This window comes from Marmota marmota, unplaced genomic scaffold (genome assembly GCF_001458135.2).
Source record: "Marmota marmota marmota unplaced genomic scaffold, marMar, whole genome shotgun sequence".
Lineage (NCBI taxonomy): Eukaryota > Metazoa > Chordata > Mammalia > Rodentia > Sciuridae > Marmota > Marmota marmota.
The window spans coordinates 9744728-9767061 of record NW_025999932.1 but is presented as its reverse complement, the minus strand read 5'-3'; the positions used below and the strand labels follow the sequence as shown (position 1 = coordinate 9767061).

General features: G+C 37.6%; 1 protein-coding gene across 6 annotated transcripts in view; it reads right to left on the bottom strand.

Moving 5' to 3' along the window:
- Nalcn (sodium leak channel, non-selective) overlaps nucleotides 1-22334 on the bottom strand; it is a 298301-nt gene that overhangs the window by 219788 nt on the left and 56179 nt on the right. For all 6 annotated transcript variants that reach the window (XM_048800656.1, XM_048800657.1, XM_048800658.1 and 3 more), the window contains exon 7: nucleotides 21081-21235. In XM_048800656.1, coding sequence (XP_048656613.1) covers nucleotides 21081-21235 — 155 coding nt within the window. The remainder of the gene's footprint in view (nucleotides 1-21080; nucleotides 21236-22334) is intronic.

Here is a 22334-nt window from a genome sequence, read left to right as displayed (position 1 = left end):
AAAAGTGTTCAATTATATGTTCCCTGATTTCCAGATATTTCAAGGGTTGGGACCATATGACCACTATCATCTTTACTAATTTAAAATTAATGTCATTATGTAAATTACTATTGATTTATGAGAAAATTGCTTTATTGACAGATGCACATAATTAAGTAGCTTTATTATTCTCAATACAATGTATTTATGTAGCTTTTAGATTTTTAATGCCTTTTAATTTTTCAAATAAAGTTATAACTACTTTGTACACTTAACCATAATTTTTCTAGCTATTTTGCAAACACTTTTTGAAGAACAGTATTCAATGTATTTCCTTGTTTGGGTCTCACTTTAAGGCTTTCTATAAACTGACCAAAGTCAAATTTTGTCTTGGGGAGTTCAAATGACTTTCTATTATGTCCTGAAATTGTTTAGTCAAACATTTTAAAAAGTTATCCTAGATCTTTAAACTTTATTCTACTTGTTTTATTTTAAAAACAAAATGTTTTTATGGAAGCACAACTGTTGGCATAAATAATGATGCTTGTTACGAATAATCTTTATAAGCAAGGACGTACTAGAGACAATTTTATGAGATGCAGGCAAGTACATTTGATCATGAGCTAGATATCCTGTTGGACAAACTGACTTTCCAAAGTACAGATGACAAATGAGTACCAGGGCCACTGTCCAGAGAGCTGACTTCCCCCTGTAGCGTCACTGGTCTGAGCCCAAATGGTGTGGTCCTCACCTGCTGTATCCCATGAACCTCATTACTGGGCTCTCTCCATTCCTCCAGCGACCCCTCCTGCCTGTCATTCTGGGTCCCCTTAGCTTGCTTGTCTCTGTGCCTGAACCAGTGATGCTTGGAGGGCTGGTCTGATTCAATGTTCAGGTCCTCCAGACCAGAGTTATACTTACAGAAGATGGAACCTTTTGCTCAAAATCATGAAATACTCAGAAAATACATTACCTTCTGAATCCAAGAGATTTCATCATGTTCAAAATATGAAATATTCTTCATTATGTTTAATTTCATTTTTTGGAAAACTTGTAAACCATGATTTCAAAATGATTCTTTTGGTTATGCATTTTAATATTTTCAAACAATCCTGGAATGCAGGTGTTTTACTTTTCTAATGGGAAAAAGCATTTTAAATCAAGAAGTCATATGTATTATACATAGTTATTTATATATAAGTCATATATATACACAACAAACATACTTTTTAATTTTCCAGGGTACAGATAGAAAAAGGATTTTTTGTATATATAACGAGCAAACAAGGCTGGATTTGGATGACTCTTAAAACACAGACTCTAATATCAGGAAATACATGAAATTAGTTTTACTTATATATGAAATTAAGAGCTCATTGCTGTGAAAATTTACCAACATAAAATTTCTTATTTCTTAAAAGTAGTTGGTATTTTCCCTCAGCATCATTTTGCAGTGAGCAGTTTTCTTTTGAAATCAATTTCAAACACACAATCCTTACATCCAAATTCTTTTTATGTTTCCCACAATAGTGACTGGCTCCTGTTCTTTACACCCATCTCACTTCTCACTCCTGTGTGAGAAAGATACTTCTTGGCACCCCAATGCATTTGATTTTCCATCTTTTCCTCCCTGTGAGAAAAGTGCGTGTACTGTGCCTCTTTAGTGTACTCAAATCTACCTTCAAGCATTCCACTTACCACAATAACAAAGCAAGTCTTGAATGTATGTGACAGATTCCCAGGCAGCAAGGGGTTTAGAAAACCTTCCCAGTTTCCTCAAATTGCAACTTTTGAAAATTAATAAAAAGTGAGGAAATTACAAGTTCTTAGCATGCTAAAATAAAAATATAAGTGAAAACCTCTGACTGTCAGTGAGGTTTGATTTTAGGTTAAGGTTGGTATTTCCCCCCCTGCATTTCTATTTTAGAAGGAAAATCACAAATTCTGGGACATTTTCTATGCTGAAACCATTTAGTTTTTAGCTTTATATCTTTAGACACTTGAGATGCTCAATAATGTGACAAAGTGGAGTTCTTGCTGTGTGCTATTATTCCCAGTGCCATATAAAGTTCATTTTTTTTTTATAAAAGAATATTAGGGCGGGGAAGAAAAAAGGCCCTATTTTTGTATCCCATTAGATGGCTTACTGCCTTTCAAGACACCAGTTAGAAGGAATGGCCCATTACCACTCCTTCCTGTTCTTGGAATCTGTCTCAAAAAGGCTCTTTGTTAGTGACTGCAGTCAGCTTTTAGAGCACCATCCTTGCTTCTGACAGATGCCCATGATGAACTTCCCCATTATGAGTTTTGTTTCCTGTTCTTGGAATGGAGGTAGCTATCAAGTCTGCTTCTTAGGGCAGCCACTTCTCCTTTTGATTCTAATACCCTCTTAACCCAATCCCTTGACACACATCTTTTCTCCCAGGGTTGATACTTGATACTTTCCCAGAGTTAGGAGAGAGGACAAAGAGATTTGCCTCTCCACACAGTAACACTGCTGATTTCTCCATCATGATGTGAGTGGAGCACCATCTGATAGTGACGATGATGTGACAGAGTCAGTCTTGATTCTGCACCATCCTTCATCTATGAAACACCAAACTCTTTCCTTTCCTTTTTTCCCCATGAGCCAAATCCTTAATTAGAACACAGCTCTACTTAGAATCCTACATTTAATTCTTAAGTTCTAGGCTTCTAGCATTTTATCTTTGGTTAGGTAAAGTCAAAATACCACAACTTCCACCAATGGCACACACAAGTCAAGTATGTGGAACATACTTGATAAGACACACCACGTGGGAAGAAAACTGGCTGAACAGGTGAACCAGCAACTCACAGGTTAAAACAACAATAACAACAAAAGATTGGCTATTAAACAGGAAAAGTACTTAACTTGATTGTAACCTCATTGAAATACCTTTCGTGCCCATTTGACTGGCTAAAACTTAAAAATTTGATCACGTCAAATACTGACATGCTGAAAGGTAAAAACAGAGGCAATACTAGGAGTCTGTGTCAGAAATTTCCAAGTATCTGATAAAAATTTAAAATATGTGCACATAGCACTTCCAGGTCTCTACTATAGAGCCCTGTCCATGCATTGCCCAGGAGACTCAGGCAAGACTACTGAATACTCCAGTATTAGCAATCACTCATAAGAAAAAAGATGTCTATTAGCTGTAGAATAACTGAACAAAATGTGTGATGGTCATAGTCAAACTACATGGAGTAGATGCATATTTATTCATATGAATGATGTGAACAACACCCCACATATTCTGTGTAAATACACATATATACCCATATGAGTTTGAAAGTCTGAAAGGATTGAATATAAAAAAAAGGACTGAACATAAAAATGCTATCTTGGAGACACTGGAGAGAGGACCAAAACCAAGGGTAGTTATGAAAAAAGACTGCTGTTTTGAGTGTTAAAGAAGGAAATGAAATTTATTTCTTAAGTAACTGAGGTTTTTGGGGGGTGGAATGGGGTACCAGGGATTGAACACAAGGGTGCTTAATCACTGAGCCACATCCATAGCCCTTTTTATTTTTATAAGTCAAAGGCATAATAAAAATACAATATTCATTTTAGGTAAAAATTATCAGGGAAAACTACATGATGATCAAAATTTTCCATTTAATTCAACATCTAAATGCCGTTACCTTTGCATTCATCAACTTGATCTAGCTTCACAGAGTATGTTGTGTATACCTATGCCAGTACATAATTCATGTGAACATGGGGAATTCACATAAATGGGAATATAAGTCCATGACTTAAGTTCTCAGTGTGCAAATCAATTAACAATGCACATGCACACATTTGAGAAACAAAAGCAAAGTAAATGATACCAATGTGTGAATGATGCTGTGAAAATCATTTGGTAGTGCACAATGAACATTTTAATATGTACTATATAAATGCTAAGGTAGGTAGTACCAACTCCAGCTTCAGAATAAAGGTTCTTAAAGTCAATTCTCAAATAACAGTAATTCAAAAAATATCTTAAGTTCTTTAATATGGATTCTTAAATAGAATGTCAAACAAATCATCTTAATGTTTGATGTGCTTTTATTTGAAGACTAATATGTCTTAGCTGAAGGTTGGGATTAATGATCTCATATATTTAATTTCATTCCTAACTTCTATCATTCATGATTTATGCAAAGACCATTTATTTAAACTGCTACAAAACTGCTAAAGATAATTTAGATATTTTGTTGAAAAAGACTTTAAAAATTCTAAAAACATATTCCAAATAATAATCATGACTAGTTATCTTTATTAACAGTTTTTTATTATGCAATGATTCCTTGATTTTATTTCATGAATAAAAGAGTTTACTATTAATTATATCACTATATCAGGGCAACATACAGTTAATTTGGAGTAGTAGGAAGTAACTTATAAATAATGAACTTGCCACAATTTTGACAGATGACAAGGCTCAAATAACTCGTAATTACAGGCCTTAGTCATTTGTCTTAACTAGAATAAATTTCTCTCTGTATCAAGATTTGCCAAACAAATTACAAATTTAATGACATAATCTGTTGCCTTTACTAGCCAATCTGTACTCAATCCTCCATGTGAACAGCATAATACAATTTTGCTAATTCAGCAAAAATACAATATGTTCTTTGATTCTATTTCCATAGGCCACCCCTTATTATTACATCTTCTTCAAAGTTTATTTTTAAGATTGCATTTCCTCAGTGAATTAAAATTGTTTTAAAATCAGTTAATTATATTTTAAAGAAATAGCTCAATTCAAAGTGCCGAACATAAAGCCTTGACTGTAACTCTTATCTTCTACCTGAGGATTCAACACTGTGAACTCATTGTTGGTTAGAATTCCTAAACCATAAAAACTGAGGTTTTATAATGGAATCTGGCAGGGAAAGAAAAATGTCTCCTAACTTTCCATGAGTTCAGTAGGGACAGACATGGGCGTATCACACAATGGAGTCTCCATGTAGCCTCTGTCCTGGGATGCTGATGTTGGGGGCCAGCTAAAGGCTAGAGTTGGTAAGCTACTGCATTTCCCTCATTTCTATCAGCTTGCTCTTCCTTTTCATTGTAGATTGGTAAAGGAGTTGCCGAATCTCCTCTGTGGTACATAGGCACATATCTGCACTGAAAAGATTAAACATTCCATCCCAGTAAACCAAGGGAAGTGAAATAATTTCATACAATATTAACTTTTGGGAAATGTGCATTATCAAAATAATTCTATTTTATTGTGCAACCAGAGGTCAAAATGTTACTGTCACCAGGTGTGGTGGTGCATGCCTGTAATCCTAGTGGCTTGAGAGGCTGAGGCAGGAGGAAAACAAGTTTGAAGCCAGCCTCATCAATTTAGCAGGGCCCTAAGCAATTTAGTGGAACTGTTTTAGTCAGCTTTTTCACCACTGTGACTAAAAGATCTGACCAGTACAATTTTAGGGAAGAAAATTTTATTTAAGGGCTCATAGATTCGAGGTCTTAGAGAGCTGGCTCTATTCCTCCGGGCTCAGGTGAGGCTGAACATCATGGTAGAAGAGTGTGGTGAAGGGAAGCAGCCCACATGATGATCAGGAAACAGAAAGAGAGCTCCCCCTGCCAGAACAAATATATACCCCAAAGCTAGGACCCAATTCCCACCTCCTCCAGCCACTCCCTACCACTCCATCCACCTCTCAATTAATCCCATCAGATGACCGATTTGCTGATTGGATTAAGACTCTCGGCGACCTAATCATTTCTCCTGTGAACCTTCTTGCATTGTTTCACATATGAACTTTTGGGGAACCCCTCACCTACAAACCATACAGAGACCCTGCTCAAAATCAAAAATTAAAAGGGTGGATTTTGGTAAAGTACCTCTGGGCTTAATCCCCACTACCGATTAAATAAAAAGTTACTATTAAGAATAAAGTGGCTCACAGGCTGCATGCTTCTGTAACTTGAGGTTGTCATCAGTTTGTATAATTTGAATATTCACAACACATCTCAACTGGTTGGCAGACGAGTAAATGATAAAATACAGAACTCATACTATTGTGCAATAAGATTTCAACTCTGATAAGAGTAAAAATAATAATATCAATGAGTAATACTTTAGTGGACTTCTCTTTTTCAAAAAAAACCCTAATATTGGTAATGCCAGAATTTAAATTTTTATCAGATTATTAATACATACTTTTAAAATATATTTTGCTCCATGAAAACTTTTCTATTGTTATTTTTTGACAACTGTCATTATGTTTACTATCCTTTTTCTTCAAGGACTAACTTTCTGGACAGGCCAGTTCTTTCTTTGGCCACTCTGAAACCTCACCTGTCTGTCCACATCTTTAAAGTAGCTTAAATCTCCACTGCATTCATCAATCTGGAACACTGTCCTACCAAAAAGCATGCATCTTCCACATATAAGAGTACAGAACACCAGTTAAATTAGCAAATTGGTTGATTTAATGAAATAGATAAGGTTGGCCAAGGGCAATTTCATTTGCTCTGCCACTTTGGACTGGAGGAGCTACACACTGCAGGCTGCCTTGTGTATTAAGTTCGTCCCCCTAGGTGAAAGTTCCTCTCTTGGGCTTTGCACATTGCAATCACTGAATAAATGTGGATTTTTCTTCCTACCATACAATAGTGAATAATCACTGTACTCACAATTAATTCATAAGTCTTCTTGAATTTTGTCCCCTACACACAATAGCCAGCCGCTGCCCCTTGATCCTGTACTGTCTGCCACCAGGACTTCCCCCCTAGGTTCCGTTTCAGCAGCCCAGGGCCCTCTCCACCCCCTGTGGGGCTCCTGGCTCATTCCCACCAGCTGCTCCTGTTCTTTGTCTCCTCTAGCCAGTGGTCCTGCTTTCTTAGGGCTGATTTCCTTCTTAGCCTTTGCAGACAAACCACAGACAGCTGCAAGCTAATTAGCCTCTCCAGGTGTCTCCCTTAGGTTAAAATGTGGCATGGCAGGGACACAAGATGGGAAGAATAGGTAAGGAGTGTCATCCATTATTTTGACTCAGTTTCTGTTTCTGCTGACCTCATTTTCCAGAGCTTCCTGAGTTAGCTCACCATGAGCAACAATTAGCACAAGACACTCCTTTCAATACAATACAGAGGAGAAATCAGTGTAGGATCAGAAACTTGCTCAAGAGTATAATCATGCTCTTATGATACCTAAATTATCTGCTTTTAAAATCATAGTTTAGATTTTATTTTACTTTTTGTTTTCGTCTACAAGTTTTTGTAAATATGAATATTTTATTCCTTGAAATCTGGCACATTTTAAGCTAGTCAAATAAATAAGTAAATACACAGAGTTCCAAAGCTTGAAACATGTTATTCCTTAAAAGGAAACTGACTTCTGAGTAAGACTAAATTTTTAATTGGATGAAAATACAATGTTGTCCATTTCTGGCTCTGTATCAGCATTTCACTTGTTCCTCATAGAACTAGTGCCTTATATAAAATAGGTTCTCTGTAAATATTTACAAATGAATGAGTAGTTAATGAATGAACTTATTCGCAACTTACAGCCTTGCCTTAAAACATTGCATGCAGGAGGCCCTGGGATTGATCCCCAGCACTGCAGAAAATAAATAAAAGAAAGTATGGACCTAGAAGTACTTTCTTCTTTTACTGTAGTTTAGGGGTTTGCTACCTTTTCTTAAAGGGCCACATGGCGAATATTCTAGACTTTGTGAACCCTGGGGTTTCTGGGGGAGCTACGGTACTCTGCCATTGTTGGAAGAAGGCAGTCACACACCTTGTGTAAACACCAGGGCAGGAGGTTGGAACAAACTTCATTTATAAAAACAGATCATAAGCAGGATCTCAACCACTGCCATGTTTGCTGCCTGGAGCATGGCCTCTTCAGATGCCCTTCGAGGACATATCCCCTCTCAGAAATGGCCTTGCTGGCTGCATCTCAAAATGGTGCTGGAAACAGTTAAATATTCTTCAAAATTTTATTTCCAATGACAGGGTGCATGGCAAAACTCAACTCAAAACGGATAAATGACCTTGGCATTAGGCCAGAGACCCTACACCTACTAGAAGAAAAAGTAGACCCAACTCTCCATCATGTCAGCTTAGTAACTGAATTCCGTCACAAGACCCTTAAAGCACAAGAAGTAATATCAAGAATCAATAAATGGGATGGTATTAAACTCAAAAGCTTCTTCACAACAAAGGAAACAATTAGGAACATGAACAGAGAACCTACAGAATGGGAGAAAATATTTGCCACCTGCACCTCAGATAGAGTTTTTTTTTTTTTAAGAGAAAGAGAAAGGAGAGAGAGAGAGAGAGAGAGAGAGAGAGAGAGAAAGAGAGAGAGAGAGAGAATTTTAATATTTATTTTTTAGTTTTCGGCGGACACAACATCTTTGTATGTGGTGCTGAGGATCGAACCCAGGCCGCACGCATGCCAGGTGAGCGCGCAACCGCTTGAGCCACATCCCCAGCCCTCAGATAAAGTTTTAATCTCCCAGATATATATATAAAGAACTCAGAAAATTTAACACAAAAAACCCCCAAATAACCCACTTAATAAATGGGCAAAGGAACTGAACAGACACTTCACAGAAGAAGAAATATGATTGGTCAACAAATACATGAAAAAATATTCAATATCTCTAGCAATTAGAGAAATGCAAATTAAAACCACACTGAGAATATACCACTTACTCCATTCAGAATGGCAATTATCAAGAATACAAGTAACAATAAATGTTGGCAGTGATGTGGGGAAAAAGGTACACTCATCAATGCTGGTGGGGCTACAAATTGATGCAACCACTCTGGAATGCAGTATGAAAATTCCTCAGAAAACCTGGAATGGAACCACCATTTGACCTAGTTATCCCACTCCTTGATATATACACAAAGGACTTAAAAAATTTGCATATCATAGTGACTCAGCCACATCAATGTTTTTAGCAGCTCAATTCACAATAGCTAAGCTATGCAACCAACATAGGTGCCCTTCAGCAGATGATGGATAAAGAAAATATGGTATATATACACAGTGGAATATTACTCAGCCATAAGAAGAAATGGAATGATGGCATTTGCCTGTAAATGGATGGAACTGGAGACTATCATGCTAAGTGAAATAAGCCAATCCCAAAAAACAAAGGTCAAATGTTCTCTCTGATATGTGGATGCTAACATACAAAAAGGGGCTGGGGGAAATAGAAGTTCACTGGATTAGACAAAGGGGAATGAAGGGAAGGTAGAAGAGAGGGGAAGAGGAAAGACAGCCTAAAATGAATCAGACATAACTTTCCTATTTTCACATATGAATACACGACTAGAGAACGCCACATCATGTACAACCACAATAATATGAAGTTATATTCCATGTATGTAGAATATGTCATAGTACATTCTACTTTCATGTATAACTAAAAAGTACAATTTTAAAAAAATGTGCACAGAAAAGAGAACACACCAGTAAATACAGCACAATCTAGCAGAGTGAAATGTGCATATGCCTTAAAATTACATGATGAGTGCCTTGCCAAGACTCAAAGGATGCCCTGGAAAGAAAGTAGAACAAACGGATTTGACCCCTATTTCTCCCACTTTCTCTTTGTGACCCTAGAACTGTTTGCTGTGATTCCTTCATTCATATACTTAATGTTTATATAGCCCATAAAAATGATAATTTTAATCAGTTAAAATTTTGAGAACTTCTTAGATGTGAGGATGAGAATGGTCTAAATCTTCCCATTATCCTCTGAGATATGCACTATCTTTATCTTTATTTTACAAGCGGGAGATATTAAGTACATGTCCAACATCACTCCCCTAGTAAGAGGCAATCTAGGTGCTGAAACTGAATCTTTCTTTTATCTAGACTTGAGCATTTACAGGAACTTACTACTGTAACTCCCATCTTGGAGACACCACGATCAGTCATCATCACAATATCAAAAAGACCTGTCCCTTTCCCTAGGAGCTGCATCCATTCTCCACATCTCAGCCACCAGACCACTGGAATACAGGAAGCAGCATGGCCCTGGGTTGATGTGAGGCCTAGGTGCTGTTTCTTAATGCAACACCTGCTCCCAAGAACTCCCCACCTGAAAGCCTACTTCAGTTCAGCTCTGATTTGCTGTGAAGATTCGCCATCACCATTAGCGTTTAAATGAAATAATGTATCTCTACATTATTAGACTCAGAAGAGTAAGAATTGCCTAGGGAAACTTATTTGCTGTATGTTCAGGTAATTCTGGATTAGGGCTTTTATTTCATTTTATGTTTTGCTTATTTCCTAAAGCAATTATGTGGAGGATGAAAGTAATTGAATATTTGCCAGAATTAATGTTAAGAAGTTTAAACACCCCAATTTTAACTCATCAACATTTTTTTCAGTGTTCATAATTGTCGTGGCTTATGGGTAGCCTAGTCTCCTTCTCTTATTCTCTCTTGCTTTCTCTCTCTCTCTCTGTCTAAATTTTTTTTGTTTTTACACAAAGTAAGTGCTGATATATTGTTTCACCAGATTGAACTGAGGCTGATGTAATGACTCAGCATCAAAAAATGATATAAATAATCATATTACAATAAAAAACTTGTAAAGTTAAGATTTTAAAAATTATAAAATTCCTGTAAATATTTACTTACTTATCAAATTATAAGAAATTATTGCAAAGAATTGTAAAGGGCAAAAATTCACTATATACCCATTATATAATACATAATATATAAATATAATTGATAGATATACCAAATAAGGAAAACTGTACCATTACATAAGAACTCTAAAGTTAGAAAAATCAAGAGCTATAGATCGATTTGCTGGATTATGCATATTTAGATACCTCCTTCCTTCATTCTCCCACCCTCTGCCCAACTGATGCAAAGAAACAGACATACAAAAAGGGATAATTATTGCATGGATAAAATAGATCAAAACTATGTGAGCAAAATATATCCAGCAGTCAGAGTTTGAGGAAACAGAGCTCTGAGCAGCCGCTGAAGCCAAGATGATTCACAAATGACCTGAGGTCCATGTAAACCTCGAGGGTTTTCATTGTCCAGCAGAGAGGAGATGCAACCTCCCAATATAGGTCAGGAGGTAGGTACCTGTGTGTCTGCAAAACTGGGAGCTACAAAAGGGACTCTGCATTTTACATCAAGACTGGAAGAATCTACCTTCCAGGTCAAGGGAGCAGATAGTTGCTTGACTTCCATGTTTGCCATAAGTGGCAAGAGTCTCCTGACAGAAACCAGAACCCCAATCTTGGGCCAACTGAAGTATGTCATCCAAATGTACCCTGCCCTTTACAATTACATTAATTTAAGGACTCTACCCTCTCAAGCCACAAAATGAACAGGAGGACTGGTCCAGAATGATTGATATCCATGAAACTGTAGCAAATACAAAATGGGAGATAGTTCAGGCCAGGGGCCCCCTGAAAGAAACCCTCATTGAAAACAAGCTCACAACCAAATACTATAACCCACAAAAGGAAATTAATGCAAGAATAAAGGAGAATTAGATGACATGGGAGGATCTGGAAGAAATCCTAAAATAAACATATGTAGAGCGCTTAATGTGATAAAAGAAGATTAAAAAGAAAATTGCAAAAACAAGAGGATTTTAAAGACGAAAGAAAACACAGATTCGAAGTAAAATTAAGTAAAAATTCTAGATAGGAAAATTAAGCATGTTGGCATTAAAGATCTAATGAGTAAGTTGAATCACTGACTAGGTAACACCAAGGCATAAAAATAAGAGTATAGGAGAAGTTGAGCAGAGAAATATGCAAACAACTTTGAGAGGCCTGAAAAAATAGTCCAAGATTTTCCAAACATCTAATAAGATGTCCAGAGGACAAACTGAAGGATAGAAGGAAGTGAGGAAGTAAGAATGAAAGGCATCAGAACAGAACAAGGTTTAACAGATATCAAACCAGTGTTCTAGAAAACAAAGAATAATAAAGAGATGAGACTTGAGAAAATAACATATACAAGTCATCCGGGATTGAAGAAAGGCATGGATCTCTTATACAAAGAATGAGTCCCTAGTGAATAAAAACATAGAAGATCCATACCTACACTTACTATAGTAAAATCATAACAGAGCAAAGACAAGGGTAAATCGTTAAAACTACCACTGCAGGGGAAAGGATGGGACAGATGTGTCATAAAAAGGGGGGAAAAAAGAAAGCACTCCACTTTGACTCATGGACAGAATGATACTGTCATCAACAGATTCCAGAATACAATGGAATAATTTTTTAAAATTTTAGAAAAATAAATATAACTGAGAGTGTTATACTCATTTGAGCTATTAATAAAATGATAAGATGAATTAAAAACCTTTGTAGAAAAGGGCTTAGGAAGCATGGGGACTTGACCAGGAACAAAAGGAGGACAGTATGCTTGATCCATCTTTATAGACGCTACTCACGGAAAGCTAAAGTAAAAATGTCATTCTCAAAAGAGTGTTTTCCACTGCCGGAACTAATGAAAGCATTTGTCTCAGAGGTTAGGCAGGTTTCATAAATGTGAGAAATTAAACATGTCAGAAAAACAGAACTTGTAGCACACTGAAGCATTCCAGGTTCACATTAACACACTCCTCTTCAAACACTGTTTAAAGGGACACGTGGACACATATTCACACTAATACATGTATCCTTGCATCTGCAGACTGACCACGAGTTAAAGATCGATTTCTTCTGTAATTATCTCACCTTCTTTACCTTAACATCCCCATTTACTTGTATTTATTTCCATCATTTGTGTCTGCAAAACTGGGAGCTACAAAATATATAATAAATATATAATGAATATGAAAACACCTCGATTTTAAACTTACTATGAGAATACCTCTCATAGTTTCTAAAAATCCTTACCTTCTCACAAAAATGTGAATAGATCTCATTTTTCTACTCATTATCCAAAAGTAACTGTGATCAATAATAATCTCTATAGTAGCAAATGTGGTGGTGGTTGCTTTTGTTTTAATGGCAGCACCTAATATATATTAACCATTTATGATTTATTTGGGGCTGTTTATTTTAGATTTAATTCTGTGTAGCAGGCTTATTTTGGTAGCCTTGGTATGATTTGAAATGTTTTGTATATTTTGCTCTCAAGTGTGGGAGACGAAGGGCAGAGAAGAATAAAGGAGAAAGAAGGGCACCTCCTTGTCTCTGCAGCCCAGTGTCTGCTCAGGTAGATGCCATCTCCTTTGTCACAGCCCCTTGTGGCTCAGGCTGGAAGCATTTTTTCAAAGGCTGGAGAACCTTCCCTCCAGAGAATAGGTTCTGACCCTGCTCCGCAGTTAACTCTAAGTAGGACTTCCAGGAGGAGAGCCAGGACCTGCCCTTCTCTGACCTTTCTTAAGCTGGCCATAAGATCTGGTGAGGGACTTCCTAAATGAAATATTCCTCCTAATGCCAATCGTTAGATGGTGAAACTGACTTACATTCATCAACTGTCTGGGAAATTATGTCCCACTCTCTGCCATCACCAGCTGAGAGCTTTTCTTTGACTGGAGTCCTTACAAGATGATTCACATTTGATTCATATGATTATTCAATTTATCATATGATTATTCAATTTATCACAGAAACCATTTCATTAAGAGTGAACTTAAAGGTTAGACTTGGATTTGAACTTTCTTTAAATTTTCAATCATGAAAATTCTACAGAATGGTGTTTTTAAAAGATAACATATCTCTTGATCATGAGTGGCTGGTCCTCAAGTATGTGTTGAGCTCAATGAGAAAAAAGATCTTAAAAGATGTACCTGAAGCTTTGCTCCCACTTAGGGCACCTGGAACTATGAGCTAATCAAGAAGACAGAGTAAAACATGAATGTGCACCTGTCCACTCCCCCCACACACACACACCTACACACACACGCATACACACATGTAGTCATGTGGACCCACTGTAGGACACAAGTGGGTTGAAGTGTGAACTTTCAGCCACAAGCCTGTCATAGTTCATAGAAGGGACACAAGTATTTCGGGAGTATTTGGTGTATTTGGAAAGCTGGGGGAGTGGGCCTGGAGAGTGGGTCACATGTGGCTGGGAGAAGCAGGAGAGAGATATCCCAGGACCAAGGGGGTGGACATTCAAGAAGAGCATGCACTGCTGGACTTCAGTAGAGGACAGGATACACATGGACAAAGCTGTCTTTTCCTTTTATATTTATGCACAGCAAAAATGAATACCTTTTGTTTTAAAAAGTTCACTCTCATACAACAAGGGCAAGATTATGAATTCTTCTAATCTTTTTGAAAGGTAAACTGGTAGTTATCTATTCTACTAAAAAAGTGTGTACCTTGTGACCCAGAAATTGTTTCCAGGAATCTGTTCTAAAGAATATTCATACATGTGCTCAGGGTGTATATGTGTGTGTTCAGCACAACATTATTTATTATATAAAAACTGAAAATATTTTGACTGTCTCTCAGTAGGAAGAATTAAAAGTATTTATTTTAACCATGACACTTAAGAAAAGGAAATGAGAAGGAAGGGAAGGGAGGAGAGAGGGGAGGGATTACATATGGCAGAATTTTACTCTCCTTCATTAAATCTCATTATTTTCAGTATTTCTTTTATAATCTACAAATATTTAAAAATAACTACAAAATGCTAGATTGTTAGAAACCACTATCTAGTGATTTCTGCGAACAAATATTTACTCCCATGTGGAGTATAAAAAAAGCAAAAACAGAAACAAACAACGACCATCACCTTTTCCCCTCTGAAATCCCTGTTGACATCCTCTTTCCTTGTCCAATTAAACACCAGCACCTGTCATTTCTAATGCATTCAACAGGAACTTCTGACCAGCGTCTCCACACCAGACACTGGCTCTTTCCTTAGTCACATTTGCCATTTCTACCTACAATCCCTCTTGCTTTCTAACATGTTGAATAACATCTGCACATCTAACATCAGTTTAAGTCAGTTTGTGCAACTGTTTGAGAATATCATAAAACCCAAAGTCAGCGTCTGCGCACAGTCTGCCTGTGACCTATCCCAGACACAGGCGTAAAACCCCTGTATTTGACTGTTTTCACAACTGTTCCTCTGGTAAATTTCCTGCTATGTCAGATTTGTCTTGAAGGAATTCCTTCAGAGAACAAGTATAGAATTCTCAGACAAAAGCGTGAAAACTCTGGGTTGAATTCTATTGCCCTGTTCTCTCTTCCCTGTGTTTTTCATAAACATTGAGATGAAGCCGAGGGGCAACACTAAACATAAAGATTAATAACAGGAAAACAACCCTTGGGTGCTTTTTCAGAAAGCATCGTAAATCTCAATTAAATATTTTACAAATGATTCTTGACTGTGGCTTTTTATGCAATGGCAATAAAAATGTACATTCTGTAATAAATCATAGTTATAGATACATAATAACTATCTATTTTGTATTACTTTGTAAAGTTTTCTGTTGTTACCACATACAACAGTATGAAATGTAGTTTAACAACATTTAAATCTGATGAATCAATTTTTAGTGGCAATATCAAAGTTCAATTTACATCCTATTATGATTGGAATACACGTGATATTCTTTCATGGTATTTTATGTCCATATTTAATATCAAGTGTAAAAAGAGATAATTATAAAAATAGTACAATGTCAATAAAAATATATAGGGAGGGATTTTTAAATCTAGCATTCCTTATGTCAAAAACTGAAACATTAGATCTGTGGGGGGGATTCATTGTCAGTATTATTTTATCAAGACAGGGGCAGAGCTGGCCAGCATAGAAGTCACCAGTGATGAAAGTAATCTCTGGCATTTCTCATCGATATTGAATAAGACTGATTTACAATCCACACAGGGAGCTGATTCCATATCTTATGGTCAATACTACCCAAAGTCAAAGGAGGAAAATCCCATAAAGTAAATAACAGCTAAAATATACAGCATTTCCCCTTGGAAAAAAAATACTAGTCCCACACTAGTCCATAGCAGCCTTCTTCAGAAGTGGCTTGGGACTATCTAGAATCTTAAAGAATCAGTGACACTTTGATTTTCTGCATTTTCGTGAAAGACCCAATTAATTTTTCGGTGCCAGAAAAATTTTACAAAGATTCCAAGTCATCACCTTAAATTTGTATAAGCACCAAAAACTCACATTTTAACTCCTGTGAAGATGACAAGGTGTAGTTTTCCCACTTAATATTTTAATAAGAACACGTATAAGGAAAATTTTGCAATTTTTTTAAATTAAGGAGCACTAATAAGGTAAATAGTCTGTATGTCACATATCTAAAACAGAAATTAATGAATGCAAACTTCCAAATTTATTTTGAAAAACTATTGTTTAGAAAGCAAAATTAAATATTCACACCTTGAAGGGAAGGAGAAAGTAAATTCAAACACTCAGGAGAAATTCACACATGTGGCTACAAATTACATATAGTCCATCCATATGTCTCCTAATGGAATTTTGAATTTAATTCAGATAAGTGTAAACCTGAACAAATTAGCTATGTTTCCTCACTTCCTAAAGACTCTTCCACGTCTCCACCTTATATCTTGACCACCTGGTTCTGTGTCACAGCAGTGCCTACTCATTTTTGCCGCCACTGTTTCTATCCCTTGCTTTGTAAAACTGCCTTGCCTCCCAGGCACCCTTCATGTCTAGATCCTTACATCCAAGACATGTACACCACAGTGGGCCCTCCACATCCGTGCTTCCACAGCCATGGATTTGACCAACTGCACATCAAATTTTTTTTTAAAATTTCACCTGTACTAAGCATACACAGACTTTTTATTTATCATTCCCTAAACAACACAGTGTGACCACTCTGTGCAGAGTGCTGACATTAGGGGTTATAAGTAGTGTAAACACGATTATGTATCTGGGAGGATGTACACAGGTCATCCATAAACACGATGCCGTTTTGCATGAGGCCACTCCATGTAACAACTCTGGGTCACATAGAATGCAGAGGACCAGATCAGGAGCCAGACATCAGCTCCAGAGAGCCTTGGACTGCAGTGAGCATCTGGCAGGACTGGTTGTTCTTCAACTTTACTCTTGCTCACAACGTTCTCTGGCCCTAAACTTCAGGACAAAAGTCGAAGGCAAAGATGTCTGATGGATCATTGTGCAGAGGACCCAGGTATCTGGTTCCTCATCATAACAAGGTTATGGACCAGCCTTTGCGACAAGTCACTGGAATGGAGCAGGCTCTTCATGGCTGACTTCAGAGATCTTGTGAAGTTTGCAGCCCAGGAGCCTTACTCTCCACAACATGAGGGCGGCAACCTTGGTTCCTGATATGTCTGGCAAGAGACTGGGCAAATTAATCCTTTCTTCTTTCATTCTCCTTGCCTTTCAGTTGGGATAACCATACCTTAAGGGTTTGAGGATTCAAAACACAATGGAGGGAAAGCCTTTTGCCAGCTGCTGGTTACATAACAAGCAATCCATACATGATAGCGGTGGTTGTCATAAGTAATGATAGTAATTGCAAAAATGAAGACTGTCCATTAGACAATTAGTCACTGTCACAACACATCACTTATCATTTCCTGGCTTTATCTTTGATTATTATATTTAAATAATAGGGAATTGGTCAACTCTATAGAGCACACATGCTATAAAAAGCATATATTATTTAAATGTCGTTTCTATTAGCTATTTCCCAGGGTCCTGACTTATAGTTTGCTTGTTTATGAGCTTCCTCTAATATAATTTGTTTTGGTTGGGTTTAATTTATTCTGGGTGTTTTAAAACTGGACTCTTTCATTCTTATGATTCAAAACACTAGTCAAAAAAATGTCTGATGCTTATTTACTTTCTGAGTGGCTCTTCAGGATGAGTTTTATCATCAAATAACATTCAGCAGGTTGTTTAATCCAAACTGAATGTGTTTTGTTTTTTATCTTACTATACAATTTGTAGAAAATTCACACCACTTGCATTCAACTGTTGTACCAAATGTCTTACTTTCTTCAGAAAGATCATGACAAGCAAATCACAGTGTTTGCTGTGAGCTTGTTCCCATGTATGACAGATCTAATGCATGTCACCTGGACAGTTGTCATGTCCACCAGAAACTCCCCAAAGGTAAGTAATGCTACCAAAGCAAGAGTGAAACTGCCTTGCAAATTACCTTTGAATTTCTTCATTAACACTGATGTGAACTGGAATAAGGTGTGGTGGAGATGGCCAGCCAATGTGGGAATCTGCAAATCAAGGGAGGTGCTATGGCCCTGCCTCTGCCCAGAGCACCTGCCTGTGCTCACCTCAGTGCTCAGTGTCCCCACCTGCAGAACACTAAGAATCTACCTTCCAGAATGCTGGTCATCAACTAGAATTGAGTGAGATGTGGAGACAGTCAACAGAGATAGGAGCAAGCTTCAAACACCTCTGCTTTTCCCACTCTGGAAGATCTTGAACCTGAGAAGCCAGGACTGCAAACCACAGGGAACTTCACCATCGGACACTGGTGTGTCATCTGAGGCTTCTGCGAGTCTTCTGATGTGTTCTCCTCAGGTAACACAGTCATCCACCCCTGTTTCGCTAGCTCCTTCAGTCACTGGCATACCATGTGTCTGCACCTTTCTGGGTGTGGCTTTCCAGCGACTTCTCAAAGCAACCCTACAAGCAGGTCTGTCACACACCCCATTTGACAGATGGGGAAATTAAGGCAATTCCTTTCAGTGTCACTGATTTAGCATATGGCAGATCCATGACCAATCTCCAGAGCCATTCCTTTGAATTACGTCAGGCAAACTCTACCACAAAGGCGTCAAAGAAGTCTCCTGCTTATATCAACATTGAGTACGCTGCAGTGAATAGCATACATCCACCCAGATGTTAGAGAATAACTATTTTAAATTCAACTGCACCCATAAAGCACGGATCACATATGTCAATAAAATAATTTCTTGTCCTCATTTTGTGGGATACATTGTCTTTTCTTTCTAAAAGATGTTTAAAAATAATTTCTTGAAACTGCAGCAGTTTAAGTGTCTGCTGAGATACATAATCTCAGGAAGAAGGTATCCATTTCAATCTAAACTGTAGTGACCACTTAGACATTTTTTCATTATGGTCCAAAGTCACATTTCATTATCACACAATGTCATGCAATGATGATGAATTTAATCATCTTCTGAGAAAAAACAAGCAAACAGACTCCATGAAGCTTACATAGAAAAGAAGGTCATGAGGACTAGTGAGCATTACCAAGAAAAACAGACAGAATTTGGGAAGAAGAACAACCAGAAAACAACTTCATTTTCTATTGTGGCTCCACTTTCTAAGACAGGACTGGTTATGATGAATTCAAAAGACACACTGTGTCCAGACCATGAGTAAATATTTACAGAGGGCTCCCTATGAGCCAGGGATTGCATGAGGCCTTGGAGACATGAAGATAGAAAGATGCAACTTCCTGTTTTCAAAGAGCTTGAATCTCTGAGAGATAAATGTGCAAATCCACAGTCCCACTACAGTAGGATAACTGCTTTAGAGGGAGCTGGTGGCCCCCAGGGCAATTCCCTGCTGGAAATGGTCCTCTCAAGCCAACTCTCTTTATGAGAAGACTTCCTCTCTCAAAGGGAGACTAAATGTATCCTTTATTAATGGAATGTAAGCCACAGTGAAGGAAGATGAATCAACTTGAATGTAACTTAGCATTTCAAGTTTAGGCACTATGGCTGCATTTAAAATGGTCAGGGTATGATTTGCTTTAGCAATATGAATTTAAAGGATGAAAGGGGGATTTTTTGCAAAGGGGGTTTTTTTTAACAAGAACAGTTGAGCCCTTGAATGTTGACCAGTCTTCATAGAAGATGGAGGTGCACCCAATGAACCTCTGAAAGAATGAGCTGCAGACCTGCATTCTAGTCCTGCCCAGGGTGGGGTGGAGTTGCTGGGCTGGTTCCCAGCAGCTACCCCATCTATGGGTCTCATCTCCCGTTCCACACAACCTATTTGAATTTTTCAGCCCATGTTCAATACTATATTCTGTTATGAAAGCTGCAACTTTGTAGTTCAGTACATAAATCGGGAAAGTAACCCCAATCAATAAAATTCTGCTTCCTTGCTCAGACTCTCTTGCAACATCCTGGCACTCTGATGGACTGGAGGCCAGGGCAGGAGTCTGTTCAGCAGCCATTGGTTCTAATGTCAGAAGGTCTTATGGCTTGGTTTGCAGGAGGCCTCCCAGGGTTGACAGGGGCTGATGCTCACTCCTGGCTACAGAACCTCCCACGGTTCTGTTGCCCACTGAGGTATGAACCACATCAAAAATCAAGAAATCAGTCTGGCTTCCAAAAGAGCATAACCACTATCCTGCTATATAAAGATTTGTCTCTTAGGACATGACTTAAAGTATCTAGAACTGTCTTAAATGCACCTGGGTCCTTGACATTTTAAAGAAAAATAAGTTTGTGAAAAGTGATTTCAGCAACAATTCTCAAAGTCTAACATAACTTGTTTAGAATTTCATGGTTTTTGCTTTAATAATGCAATCCATGCAAGTTGGATGGAAGTGAAATAAATACAGTAACATGGCAGGAGCTGATTTCTTTCACTATGCATGTAAGGGCACATTTCAGGACTTAATCGAACAAGGCAAGAAGAAATGTATACATCTGGCACATCACAATCATGTAGAAGCCTTCCCCATATAAAGCTGATGCATCTTCATTAGGTATTTCATTAGCTGTTTTCTATTCCAGAGAATTTTTTAGCTCTCCACACTCATAAATGCCTAATATCACAGGTTTTTAAGACTTACCGTGCTAACTAGGGTGGAGTTACAGGAGAACAGAAATCAAGTCTTGTTATCTTTGAGTTAACAACTCTGAACCTTATTCAATGAACACATATTTTTAAGTGCTATGATTAATAATCAAAACAGCCTAAAGTGAAAGATTTTTAACTCTACACAGACACTGTTGAATATACAAACACTTTGTCAGTTGTAGACTATCTTATGATATGGGCATAGATTAAAATTTGCGTTTGCATTTATTTTATACTATAGCCAGCTATAACGTGAAATATCAGTGATAAAATTACTTTCCATTTCATAAGCATCACAAAATAGAAACTGAAAATGTGTTTTATCAGTAAAACAGACCTATCTCGTTAAAGCCACTGTAGCCCAGCTCTTGCCTGCTAAGTCCCAGATCTTCGAGGTCCATGCATTTAAATCCAGGTGGGCACTGGTAGCCTTCTTCTAGCTCTGGTGAGCAGTGTGTATCTGGAATAGCTAAGCTATTCCAGGTTACATTCCTGTGAACGACACACCAAAGTGTTAGAAATTTTGACAATTTCTGTTGATTAAAAAGGAATGACATAATCATCTTCATGAATAACTGCTGTATAGGGGCACAGATTTAAGATTTATGATTCATGAATGATATCTGGAACTTAATGCCATATCAAACATTCTCAAATGATACTTGATTAATTCTGATAATAGTTCCTTAGAGGAATATTGCTGTAACTGCTTTTGCCATTATAGAATAAAATCCAGATAAGCAAAGAAACAATTTTTTCCCATAGATTTGCATAGAAGAGATATGTATGGGCTGCTAACTTGTCTGGAGATTTCTTGTTATTCACAAAATCCTTGTCCTGCTGTTGGCACAAATGTTACTTCCCTGCTTCTGATCAGCATTAGGTGATCATGGTCATTTACTGTATGGCACAAATCCTGGATTTTATAAATGACACTTAGCCATCTGCTGTGTTCACAGATGTTCAGTTTAGAAAGAAAACCAGTCTACAAAAAGAAAAATTGAAGGAACTGAAGGTCTTGCCTTGGAAAGACAGAGATCAGGAGGTGATTTGGTGATGGCTTTGGGAATGATGGTCATTTAGGTGGAGGTGACAAAAACCCTTCTCTGTCTTTATGGACAGACTGAGGGTTAAGCGGATGTAGAAGGATTAGATAGGCAATGACTTTCTTGCTAGCAAGCAAGCTCACCCCACAAGTGGAGACTGTGGAATCTCGTTTCCTACTGAACTTATAAACAGGCCCCATTGCTGCTGAGACCATCCACATGGACTATGCAGAGTGTAAAGCTGGACTAGACAATTTCACAAGCTTCTAACCCCGTGACATCAATGTTTCTAGGAATTTCCTAAGTTCCTTCAGCTTATGAACAAATTGAGGCTGACTTGCTGGGTGACATGTTCTTTTCTTTAATACCTTTCCACATTCAAGTAGCTACTCCCTTCTCCATATTGAACACACCCTCTAGAGTCTCATAACAAGCTGTGCAATCCCATAGATATTTGATACACAAATACACATGGCTTTACACACACACACACACACACACACACTCACCATGCCTGCTGATACCTTACCCAGGGCCCAGACATA